This window comes from Triticum aestivum, chromosome 3D, assembly GCF_018294505.1.
Source record: "Triticum aestivum cultivar Chinese Spring chromosome 3D, IWGSC CS RefSeq v2.1, whole genome shotgun sequence".
In the NCBI taxonomy this organism is placed as follows: domain Eukaryota; kingdom Viridiplantae; phylum Streptophyta; class Magnoliopsida; order Poales; family Poaceae; genus Triticum; species Triticum aestivum.
Window position 1 is genome coordinate 246585471 of NC_057802.1, and position 13064 is coordinate 246598534.

Consider the following 13064-nt stretch of genomic DNA (forward strand, 5'->3'; position numbering starts at 1 on the left):
GATAGTGATGGTTCTCCAAAGTCACTGCCACCAAGCTACTGGAGCTTCGTGATGAACTATAACATATCAAGGATAGATATGATGATCCTTGAGCTATTCGCGATGTTTGACACCGCGAAAGTAGAAATCAAGTAGGAGCATCAATTGTTGATGGTTAGTAAAACCACTAGTTTCAAGAAGGGCAAGGGAAGAAGGGATACTTCATGAAACAACAAATCAGTTGATGCTCTAGTGAAGAATCCCAAGGTTGAACCCAAACCCGAGACTAAGTGCTTCTGTAATGAGGGGAACGGTCACTGAAGCGGAACTACCCTAGATACTTGGTAGATGAGAAGGCAGGCAAGGTCGACAGAAGTATATTGGATATACATTATATGAATGTGTACTTTACTAGTACTCCTAGCAGCACCAGGGTATTAGATACCGGTTCGGTTGATAAGTGTTAGTAACTCGAAATAAAAGCTGCGGAATAAATGGAGACTAGCTAAAGGTGAGATGACGATATGTGTTGGAAGTGTTTCCAAGGTTGATGTGATCAAGCATCGCATGCTCCCTCTACCATCGAGATTTGGTGTTTGCGTTGAGCATGATTGGATTATGTTTATCGCAATACGGTTATTCAACTAAGGAGAATAATGGTTACTCTGTTTATTTGAATAATACCTTCAATGGTCTTGCACCTAAAATGAATCTCGATCGTAGTGATACACATGTTCGTGCCAAAAGATATAAGATAGTAATGATAGTACCACACACTTGTGGCACTGCCACTTAAGTCATATTGGTATAGAACGCATGAAGAAGCTCCATGTAGATGGATCTTTGGACTCACTCGTTTTTGAAAAGAATGAGACATGCGAACCATGTCTATTGGTATATATGCATGAAGAAACTCCATGCAGATGGATCGTTTGGACTCACTTGACTTTGAATCACTTGAGACATGCAAATCATACCACATGGGCAAGATGACTGAAAGGCCTCGTTTTCAGTAAGATGGAACAAGAGAGCAACTTGTTGGAAGTAATACATTTTGATGTATGCAGTCCAATGAGTGCTGAGGCATGCAGTGGATATCGTTATGTTCTTACTTCACAGATGATTTGAGTAGATGCTGAGTGTATTTACTTGATGAAACACAAGTCTGAATTATTGAAAGGTTCAAGTAATTTCAGAGTGAAGTTGAAGATCCTCGTGACAAGAGGATAAAATGTCTGTGATATGATCATAGAGATGAGTATCTGAGTTACGAGTTTGGCACACAATTAAGACATTGTGGAAAGTGTTTCACAATTAATACCGCCTGGAACACCATAGTGTGATGGTGTGTCCGAACATCATAAATGCACCCTATTGGATATGATGCATACCATGATGTCTCTTGTCGAATTACCACTATCGTTTATGGGTTAGGCATTAGAGACAACCGCATTCACTTTAAAAGGGGGCACCACGCATTTCCGTTGAGACGACACCGTTTAGAGAAACCTAAGTTGTCGTTTCTTAAAAGTTTGGGGCTGCGATGCTTATGTGAAAAAGTTCAGGCTGATAAGCTCGAACCCAAAGCGGATAAATGCATCTTCATAGAATACCCAAAACAGTTGGGTAGACCTCCTATTTCAGATCTGGAAGCAAAAGTAATTGCTTCTAGAAATAGGTCCTTTCTCGAGGAAGAGTTTCTCTCGAAAGAATTGAGTGGGAGGATGGTGGAGACTTGATAAGGTTATTGAACCGTCACTTCAACTAGTGTGTAGCAGGGCACAGGAAGTTGTTCCTGTGGCACCTACACCAATTGAAGTGGAAGCTTATGATAGTGATCATGAAACTTCGGATCAAGTCACCACCAAACCTCGTAGGACGACGAGGATGCGTGCTAGTTCAGAGTGGTACGTGATCCTGTCTGAGATATCATGTTGTTGGACAATACTGAACCTACGAGCTATGGAGAAGCGATGGTGGGCCCATATTCCGACAAATGGTTAGAAGCCATGAAATCCGAGATAAATGGATCTTTGATGGACGTGGACGGTAATGTTACCGTCTATGAAGCTCGACTTGTGGCAAAGAGTATTTCCACAAGTTCAAGGAGTTGACTACGATAAGATTCTCTCATCCGTAGCGATGCTTAAGTCCGTCAGAATCATGTTAGCATTAGCTGCATTTATGAAATCTGGCAGATGGATGCCAAAACAAGTTTCCTTAGCAGTTTTCGTAAGGAAAGGTTGTATGTGATACAATCAGAAAGGTTTTGTCGATCCTAAGGATGCTAAAAGGTATGCTAGCTCCAGCGATCCTTCCATGGACTAGAGCAAGCATCTCGGAGTCAGAATATACGCTTTGATGGAGTGATCAAAGTTTTTGGGTTTATACAAAGTTTGTTAGAAACTTGTATTTACAATAAAGTGAGTGGGAGCGCTACAACATTTCTGATAAGTATATGTGAATGACATATTGTTGATCCGAAATGATGTAAAATTTCTGGAAAGCATAAAGGGTTGTTTGAAAGGAGTTTTTCAAAGGAAGACCTGGATAAAGCTGCTTACATATTGGGCATCAAGATCTATAGAGATAGATCAAGACGCCTGATGATACTTTCAAAGAACGCACACCTTGACATGATTTTGAAAGAGTTCAAAATAGATCAGCAAAGAAGGAGTTCTTGGCTGTGTTACAAGGTGTGAGTATTGAGTAAGACTCAAGACATGACCACAGTAGAAGAGAGAGAAAGGACAAAAGTCGTCCCCTATGCTTCAGACGTAGGCTCTACAGTATGCTATGCTGTGTACCGCACATGAAGTGTGCCTTGCCATGAGTTGGTCAAGGGGTACAATAGTGATCCGGGAAAGGATCACATGACAGCGGTCGAACTTATCCTTAGTACCTAGTGGACTATGGAATTTTCTCGATTATGGAGGTGAAAGGGAGTTCGTCGTAAAGGGTTACGTCGATGCGAACCTTGACACTAAATCCGGATGACTCTGAGTAGTAAACCGGATTCGTATAGTAGAGCAATTATTTGAAATGGCTCCAAATAGCGCGTGGTAGCATCCACAAGATGACATAGATATTCGTAAAGCACACGGATCTGAAAGGTTCAGACCCGTTGACTAATAACCTCTCTCACAAGCATAACATGATCAAACCAGAACTCATTGAGTGTTAATCACATAGAGGTGTGAACTAGATTGTTGACTCTAGTAAACTCTTTGGATGTTGGTCACATGGTGATGTGACCTGTCAGTGTTAATCACATGGTGATATGAACTAGATTATTGACTCTAGTGCAAGTGGGAGACTGTTGGAAATATGCCCTAGAGGCAATAATAAATAGTTTATTATTATATTTCCTTGTTCATGATAATCGTTTATTATCCATGCTAGAATTGTATTGATAGGAAACTCAAATGCATGTGTGGATACATAGACAACACCATGTCCCTAGTAAGCCTCTAGGAGACTAGCTCGTTGATCAATAGATGGTTACGGTTTCCTGACCATGGACATTGGATGTCGTTGATAACGGGATCACATCATTAGGAGAATGATGTGATGGACAAGACCCAATCCTAAGCCTAGCACAAGATCGTGTAGTTCGTTTGCTCAGAGCTTTTCTAATGTCAAGTATCACTTCCTTAGACCATGAGATTGTGCAACTCCCGGATACCGTAGGAATGCTTTGGGTGTACCAAATGTCACAACGTAACTGGGTGGCTATAAAGGTGCCCTACATGTATCTCCGAAAGTGTCTGTTGGGTTGGCACGAATCGAGACTGGGATTTGTCACTCCGTGTAAACGGAGAGGTATCTCTGGGCCCACTCGGTAGGACATCATCATAATGTGCACAGTGTGACCAAGGAGTTGATCACGGGATGATGTGAGTTACGGAACGAGTAAAGAGACTTGCCGGTAACGAGATTGAACAAGGTATCGGGATACCGACGATCGAATCTCGGGCAAGTAACATACCGTTAGACAAAGGGAATTGTATACGGGATTGATTGAATCCCCGACATCGTGATTCATCCGATGAGATCATCGTGGAACATGTGGGAGCCAACATGGGTATCCAGATCCCGCTGTTGGTTATTGGCCGGAGAACGTCTCGGTCATGTCTGCATGGTCCCCGAACCCGTAGGGTCTACACACTCAAGGTTCGATGACGCTAGGGTTATAGGGAATAGATATACGTGGTTACCGAATGTTGTTCGAAGTCCCAGATGAGATCCCGGACGTCACGAGTAGTTCCGGAATGGTCCGGAGGTAAAGATTTATATATGGGAAGTCCTGTTTTGGTCACCGGAAAAGTTTCGGGTGATATCGGTAATGTACCGGGACCACCGGGAGGGTCCCGGGGGTCCACCAAGTGGGGCCACCAGCCCCAGAAGGCTGCGTGGGCCAAGTGTGGGAGGGGACCAGCCCCAGGTGGGCTGGTGCGCCCCCCCACCAAGGCCCAAGCGCATGGGAGAGTGGGAGGGGGCAAACCCTAGGTCCAGATGGGCCTTGAGGCCCACCCTAGTGGCGCCCCCCCTCTCCTCCCCTTGGCCGCCCCCTTGGTTGGGATCTAGGGCTGGCCGCCTCCTCTTGGGGTGGGAACCCTAGAGGGGGGCGCAGCCCCCTCCCCCCTATATATAGTTGAGGTTTGGGCTGCCCAAGAGACATGAGAACGTCTCTCTTTCGGCGCAGCCCTACCCCTCTCCCTCTTCCTCCTCTCCCACGGTGCTTGGCGAAGCCCTGCGGGATTGCCACGCTCCTCCACCACCACCACGCCGTCGTGCTGCTGCTGGACGGAGTCTTCCCCAACCTCTCCCTCTCTCCTTGCTGGATCAAGGCGTGGGAGACGTCACCGGGCTGCACGTGTGTTGAACGCGGAGGCACCGTTCTTCGGTGCTTAGATCGGAATCAACCGCGATCTGAATCGCTACGAGTACGACTCCCTCATCCGCGTTCTTGCAACGCTTCCGCATCGCGATCTACAAGGGTATGTAGATGCACTCTCCTTCCCCTCGTTGCTAGATTACTCCATAGATTGATCTTGGTGATGCGTAGAAAATTTTGAATTTCTGCTACGTTCCCCAACACCTTTTTCTCCGTTAAAACTTTTGGCTACCAAATTTTGACCCACGGAGCATAAAGTGGGCTCGTGTGATACACCCTGGAGAGGGCGCAACCAATCCTTGAGAAGAAAGGTGATTTTGATCAACTCTTGTTTATCTAGCCTTCCTACTATCATCATGGGGTTTTATCACCTATTTGATAGCAATCATGACAGTTTCAACAAGGGTTACAACGCTTTTTATTGGAACTCCTCTGGTAACAAGAAGAAATACTAGATGGTTAAATGGAAATTGATGTGCAGACCAAGAGAATTGGGAGCTGGGGATTAATAACACTGTTGTAATGAAAAAAATGCATGATCATGACATGGTGCCGGCGATAATGGACCGGCGAACTACCTTTGGATCCAAATTCTGAAATCTAAATATTTAAGGGACTCGTCATCGTTCTATTCTAATGCTCGCAATGGCTCGCAATTTTGGAAATCTATAATCAAGGTGCAAGATGAATTTTGTGGCCTCCTTATGTTTGTGGTTTGCTTCGACAAGTCTACTCATTTTTGGCTGGATTTGTGGCATGGGTAGGGCCCCCCCATTGCCAGCTTTTTCCTACTCTCTTTTCTTATATTTCTAACTAGTTATCTCCATTTCGGAGCTAGCTACAAATAATCGGGAACTGGGGTTGCGCCGGGTTCTGTCCCCTAAGAGTTGGCCAACTAGCGGAGGTTGACTACCCCTTTGCCGGTGCTCTTGGAGACTCTGAATCAACTCGTTTGACCTCATTCCCACTTGGGAAAGTTCTCTGTTAAATCCCTTTGTGCTGATCTTATCTCTGGACCGCGTGATGAATGATTCAAGGAAATCTGGCGAGCACGGATTCCCCTCAAGATGAAAATCTTTCTTTGGCGGGCCAGCGATCAAATTATTAAGAGAAATATCACGACAACTGTTGGCTGATCTCTTTGTGAAGATTCTGAAAACACTGAACACGTCTTGTTTAATTGTGACTAAGCATTCTTGGGCTGGAGCTGGGTTCAATCATGCCGGAACACTAATTGGAACCCGACTTGTGTTGCTGAGCTTTTAGCAACATCTTTCGGATCATTCAGGCTAGTTTATTCGTGCTTACTGGATGGCATTTGCAACCTTTGCTTGGTGTTTTTGCACGACTAGGAATAAGTTTACTATTAAACATGGTTGATTGTCTCTTTGAAATGGTTGCCTTATTACATCAGTGGAAGCCTCTCGATACAGTCATGAATGATGATGTCATCGCTTCAATAATTGCCAAGATCTCCTCTGCCATCGCCTTGTGTCTTGCTCGTTCGATGTTGACGCCCCGCGGAGCGTAATTTTATTTGATAGCTTTCAGGCTCCATGTTTTGTTGGCCTGTGTGCCTGCGTGCCTTGCTACCTAAATTGGTTGTACTTGGCTTAAGTCCGTAAAACTCTATGTCACTGTTTGTTTGTTGGATGAATTAGTTAGTTTGGCTTTATTTATCCGCGTATTTCGTAACAGGTCCATTATGTACTGCTTTAGGAAAGCCAGTGAGTTAGCGGCTGGCTATGCTGACATGTTTGGTTCTGCGCAAGGCTAGGTCCCTATTAAATATTTGAGAATATCGGTTCATTATTGGCGTCTCAGTAACGCGGAGTGGAAACATGTAGAGGAACACTTAGAGAAACGGTTGAGCAACTAGCAAGGCAAGTTACTCTCCTTTGGAGGATGACTGGTCTTGACAAATTTTGTCCTCACAAATATGGTTCTCTATATGCTTTCCTTTGTCCAAGTCCCTAAAGGAGTCTTGCAAAGGCTGGATTATTTCATATCCAGATTCTTTTGGTCCTTCATAGTCGACTCTATGTACCAGGTGCTCATGCAGTCAGAGGTCCCATTGAATAATAACATGAAGATATGAAAGCCCAAGATTTCACTAAAAGTTAAAATTTTCATGTGGTATCTTCGGCGGGGAGTTATGCTAACGAACGACAACCTCGCCCGTCGCAACCTGCAAGGAAGCAAAACGTGTAGTTTTTGTACTCACGACGAGACAATCAAACACCTCTTTTTCGAGCGCAAGTTTGCCCGTTCTACATGACGAGTCATCCAAATAGCGTACAATTTGTATCCGCCCACAAGTGTTGCCAATATTTTTGGTCATTGGTTGCTAATAAAAGTGGGAGCGTGTGCCTTGTTACGGTCGTTGTGGCTATGTAGAGATAATTTGATTTTTTAATGGCAAAAACTCTGCTCCTTTGCAGATAATTTTTCGTTGTACACACTGCCTTCGTACGTGGTCTATACTACATTGAAGGGAGTACCAACCATTGTTCAGGGTGGTTTGTATGCGGCTAAAATGGTTGTCCAGGGAGGTTTTCAGCCAACATGGATGGCAGCATAATCTCTGGATCGGTCCACCACCTCCTTAGATATACGCGTAGTATTGGTCTTTTACGACTTTATTGGTGCCAATATATTGGTTTTTTTCCTTTCTTGTATCAGACCGTTCGTGATTAGCTATGTGCATTTTAGTCATGCAGAGGCCGGACGTTACCAATTATATTTTGTATCCGTTTGATGCTACATTTTAGATTAATAAAAGCATCCATTACAAAAAAAAGTCCATTATGTACGCAGCACCGTTCGACACCACCATTAGCATACACATGAAGCGCTCCCCATGCGAAAGCAGCACACGTCACAGATTGTAATTGGCTCTCACATCTTGGCAGGGCTCTGATGTTGGCAAATCGGGCTTATGGCATTCTTTACAGTGTGCCTTCTCGTTTGCCTATTGCAGAGTACTATTTTCGGTAAAACATGAAGGAGGTATCGAATTCGAACGGGACGTGTGGTCCAGGTGATAGGCTGGAAAAAATGGGTGTGAATCAGTAGATGCTTGTGCTTTACTACAGGGAAACATGGATGGAAGCTTCAACGCCAAGGAAGGGACAAATCCCTGGCCCTGGCCCTGGGGGACAAAAGAAACGATACTCCCTACTACCTAGAGTTTCCGGAGAAATACACTAGTGCTCCATTCCGTGGATGGTCTGGCGCAATCAATGGGTTGTTTCCCCATGGAGGTAGGCGCGGTATCTGCGTCTTTGCTTCAAATGTTGCTTGCCGTTGAAGCGTGATTCATGTACTACCAGCACTACTGTCCAGTAAGTGAAGAACCGTTTGAGAGAGACACAACGAGCGATTGGCTTGGCAATAAACAATTGATGCATGCATGTAGTATGTGTTGGAGTAGTGCTGAGTTGGCTACACTACATTGTTTTTGAAACCAAGCTACACTACATTGTTGAGGTCAGGAGACCCATCCATCTTTTACAAGTAGTGAACCCACCCTCCCTTTGGTTGGAAAATAAACTGTAGAAGACGAGCAAGCTAGCTAAGCTAGGTGCACAACTGTAGAAGATGAACAAGTTCCAGAAAGAAAGAAAGAAAGAAAGAAAGAAAGAAAGAAGAATGAATTAGTTGTGGCTACGACTATCCAAGCAAGCAGCTAGCTAGGTGCACCTGACGTTCCTCCCTGGCCCTCCGTAGTAGAAGTAGTTCCCCCAGACGGCGTTGACGCCGCCCTGGATGTCGTAGCAGTTGGGGTGGTCGGCGGTGACGTGGAAGGTGGTGAGCGGGATGAGGCTGTTGTCCCAGTCCACCACCTCCAGGTTGCGGAAGTAGGAGGAGCGGCCGAAGCCCTCCCCGGGGAAGTGCCCGCTCCCCATCTGCGTGGCCGTGTGCGACCCCTCGGCGCGCGTGTCCACCACCTCGCCGCCGAACTGCACCATGCTCGCGTGCGACGCCAGGTGGCTGAACAGGAAACTAGGCCAGTAACCTACCAGCTCCCCCGACCCGAACTCCAGCCACCAGTTGCCGTGGTTGGGGTCTTTCCAGATCAGGAGGCTGATGTCGAACTGGCCGCCTTTGTAGCCGGAGGTGGGCGAGATGGCCGCCCCCATGGCGATCCGGCTGTTGGTCTGCACGAACCCTGAGCACAGCAGGTTGTAGCACCCCGTCGTCTGGTACGCGTCCGTCTGCATGCCATGCCATGCAAATTCAAACCCTTTTCTTTTCTTTTCGTTTCTTTGCTTTTCTTTTATTTTCTTTTCTTTTACCAGACAGACGATCGATCCATCCATGGATCGAGGAGAAAGGGCTTACCGTCCAGTAAGTGAAGAACCTGGGCGAGTTGTCCCCATACAGCTGCGGGCTCACCTGTCACTCAAAACAGCAAGCGGCTGTTAATTATAGGTTGTTGTTGTTGTCCCTGCCATCCGAGACCGAGAGCAGAGACCAGAGAGGGAATAGATGATGCTCAAATCGCAAATGTACCTGCCATCCGGCCTCGATGGTGTTGAGATCGTTGCCGAAGGTGCCGCCGATAACCCAGATCTGCGACAGACTGAACTCCGTCGGCGTGCTCACCTTGGGCGCCCACACGTTGATGCTCGCACGCGCGCCGTAGTACTCGTCGCCGGCAACGTACCCCACCGCGTGCTGCATACACACACACACACACCATTTCAACAACCATCCATCCATCCGCTGATGAGTTACTAGTGTTACTGTCTTGTTAATGTTACCCCTGCTGCTCTACTGCAGTTAATTACTACTCCCTCCATCCTAGGACGTTGTTTGACACTACATTAATGTCAAAAGAAAAAAAAACAAAAAAAAAACATGCTCAGATCAATTAATCTGCACCTAGCGAGAGCCAAAAAGCAGACGAAGAAGCGACACCCGGGTCATTGCTCTCTGCGGATGTTAGCTCGGAGGAGTAAAAGCAACGGCAAACCAATCAAATCCAGTCAAATCCATGAGGTTAAAAGCTGTGCGCTGAATCTATGTCCTCGCAGTGGATGGCATCATGCCACCGCTCTGCTCGATATCACGTTTTTACCCAACTTTTTCGGATGCTCTGCTTTTTAGGCATCATTTAGCGGAGGGGCAATTTCATTCAGCAACCAAGACAAGATTTACAGGCTACAGTAACTTGGATTCAGGTCGTGCTTACAATGTACTCCCTCCTTGAAGAAAGAAATATAAGAGCGTTTACTAAGTACTGTAGTAGTATGGCATGACAAGAGTAGACTACGGACCTCGTGGCCGCCGGCGACCGTGTCACGCCGTACTCTGGCCATGGGCACCCTTCCGAACCTCCTCACGGAGCTGGCGCGGAGGACGTCGGCCTCCGTAATCCTCCTCACCGGGACGGACCCCTCCGGGCACGACGCGCCGGACACCGCCCAAAGCTGCACTCCGACGTCCGCCGTGTGATTGGGGCGGCGGTGGTGTCCACTCGGTCGCACCGGCGGGCCCTGCGACAAGACGACCAATCGAACAAGAGCCCAAGACTTGGTTAACTAATCAATCTGCATGCTGGCTTTCCCTTGGCTTTGAAATGGAAATAAATAAATAAAATTAACAATCTGCTAACGAGATGGATGCATTACCAGTGGTCTCTGGCCGCGCAGCCTGGGGTAGTCGAACGCCGGCTGCAGGTGCGCCGGTACGCAGTCGATGAGGTCGCCGTCGGGGCTCTGCGATGAACCAACGAGAACCACGGTTAATCTCTCTCGGCCACGACCGAGACCGAATTGCAGCAACACTGGCAGTAGGGCGATCGAGGAGACATGCCTGAATGGTCCGGAGAGACGGCTTGTTGAGCCTTGTGAGGAGCGCCTGGACCCGCCTGTACCTCCGGAGCTCCTCCCCCGGCCGGAACGTCACGTTAGCCGCCGCCGCACACTTGCCAAGAAGTGCGACATGAAGCAGCAGCAGTAGCAGGACAAGGGCAGCAGCAGTGGGATGTGATGGAGATGGAGATGGAGAGTAGGGTGCAGCCATCAGTGTGGGATTCTGTGCCTGTGAAGCTTCCTGCACGGCGGCGTCTTGTCGCTGCTGCTGATGCTCCTGTGCGAGGAATACATTGGCTGGCTGCTCGGTGCCTGCCGCTTGTTGCTTGGGAGTTGGGACTAGTACTCGCCACAGAACCTGTCCACTCCAGCCAGTACTGGCAGTGGCAGCTCAGCTCAGACCTAGCGAGCGCGGCCTCGTTCGCACGCAATCAATCCCTTTTCCCAAAGAAGAAGAAGAAGGAGGAGGAGAAAGAGGAGGAGAAGGAGCACTTGTCCTCCCGCTAAGCAAAGATCTCTCCCTCCAAGGCCCCCGCGATTACTAATAGGTGCTTATGGTTAGGATGGAGGGTGTTGGGATTAGCTAGGGGGGGCGGGCCGACAAAGCATGGGGCTTTGCAGCATGAGGCAATTGAGTTGAGAGGGGGAATAATAATAATAATAATACTCCTACTCCTACTGTAGTTTACTTGGGGTGGGGCCGGGCCGGGGTGCGCTTTTGGTAAAGGAAAGGGGCGGCGCCCTGCCCCAAGTGGACTGGAGTGCCCGTCCAATGCAATGGAGTGCTGCTGCTGCCTTTGGGCTCTCTGCAATGAGTAGCAGCAGCAGGTCTCCAACCAGGTGTGTAAATTTGCAAGGAAAGGAATGCCATGGCATGGCATGCACTCAACGTATGCACCGCAAAGAAACAACTCATGTCATGTGTTTCGGTTTTTTAGGTAAAGCAGGCACTACGTGTAGAGCATACCGGATGAGTACGTATGCTAAGGGGCGGCAACTACAACGCAGATTACCAAATGCCTGGCCCATTACAAACGGATCGAGCACAAAAACGAACGATATTCATCCAAACTGGACTAAATTTGTTGGCTTAATTTTGATATATTGCATTCAACACATGAAATTTAATAAACTACCTACTAACCAAATAAAATCTAAACTAAACCAGGTGAGGTGACCTCGCAGGCATTGCCTCTGAGGTCACTCACACATTCATCGTCATCATTGCCGCCGTTGTTGTCATCATCCTTTCAGTGACAGAAGTCCCGTTACAAGTCTCGGCATCCCTGACTCGACTCCACCTAACCCTGCCCATCGTTGCCTTGAAGCCGTGCCAAACGCTCGAACTTGGCCAACCCCAATCTGAGGACCTGGTCGGTGAGCCGGCGGTGGTGACGGCGGGTGGTGGTCTTCCAGTGGTTCTGTACCAATCCAGGGCCCATGCCTCCATGGAGCGGGGTCCGCGGCACCCAGGGTGGTCGTCCATCATCGTTAACAACGCCCGACACATCACATTGCGCCGCTCTCGAAGCTTAGCCTCAAAGAGTGTCGATGGGTAATCGTCGATATCAGAGCTACAATCCACCTCCTAAATTGTTCAGCCAGGGGATAAAGCACTCCACTCACTCCACGCAAACACGGTAATGCAATTTACCTAGGTTCAGGCCACCGATGAGGCGTGACACCCTACTCATGCTCTTCTGTTCTTGGTGCCTATTGATTTGGAAACGCCTTACGAGTGGCCTCTCCCTCTCCATATATAGCATCTCCGAAAGACCTCCTCCAACCACCGTCGGCTGACTCCCGCGTGTTGAGTATAATGTTTATTCGGAAAGACGAGATAGACTAGGATTTGTTCTGGCTTGTCTTGTACTCCAAGTAGATGATTGTACTCCTATATATATATGTCCACGAGGCTCAAGCAATACATAAAAATTATTCTATTAAATTCCCCTCTTCCTTCTAACATGGTATCAGACGCAAGTCGATCCTAAACCCTAGCCGCCGCCGCCGCTTCCGCACCTGCGCGCCGCCCCCGGGGCGGTCGGCCTCCATGACCGCCGCCGGGGGCCGCGCCGCCCGTACCTAGGTTTCGTCCGCCGGCCGTGTTGGCCGGCTGCCCTAGAGACTCTTTTTTCCCGATCCTTTGATCCGGGTTTTCTCTCTCTCACCGCTCGCTTTGATCGGCGTCTACTTTTTGGTTTTCCGGTCTATGTGATCCGGTTTGCGTCGCCCACCGCCGCCGTCGACCCCGTGCGCCTCTACTCCAACACCGGCGCGATTGGCCGGCTTCTTCACCGACCCGGCGGCCTCGCGCGTCGTCGGCGCGTCTGCCCGTCGGTCGCCCCAACTCGGGGGCCTCGCGCGTC

At 48.2% G+C, this 13064-nt stretch overlaps 1 protein-coding gene across 1 annotated transcript; it reads right to left on the reverse strand.

The window, feature by feature from the left end:
* Positions 1–8258: 8258 nt before the first annotated feature.
* Positions 8259–11221, reverse strand: LOC123078318 (uncharacterized). The gene is made up of 6 exons (XM_044500785.1): positions 10697–11221; positions 10513–10599; positions 10159–10377; positions 9392–9556; positions 9221–9274; positions 8259–9093 (listed from the first exon to the last, which is right to left on the reverse strand). Exons 1-6 carry the CDS (start codon positions 10904–10906, stop codon positions 8569–8571), a joined length of 1260 nt encoding a protein of 419 aa, XP_044356720.1. The 5' UTR covers positions 10907–11221; the 3' UTR covers positions 8259–8568.
* Positions 11222–13064: the final 1843 nt, after the last annotated feature.

Bases quoted from the DNA above. Each gene is read 5' to 3' on its own strand.
- LOC123078318 (XM_044500785.1), bottom strand. From the start codon at position 10,906: ATGGCTGCACCCTACTCTCCATCTCCATCTCCATCACATCCCACTGCT. The intron at 10,600-10,696 runs GCATGTCTCCTC...GGTTCATCGCAG, and splicing joins CGTCTCTCCGGACCATTCAG to AGCCCCGACGGCGACCTCAT. The intron at 9,275-9,391 runs GTACATTTGCGA...TTTGAGTGACAG, and splicing joins CCATCGAGGCCGGATGGCAG to GTGAGCCCGCAGCTGTATGG.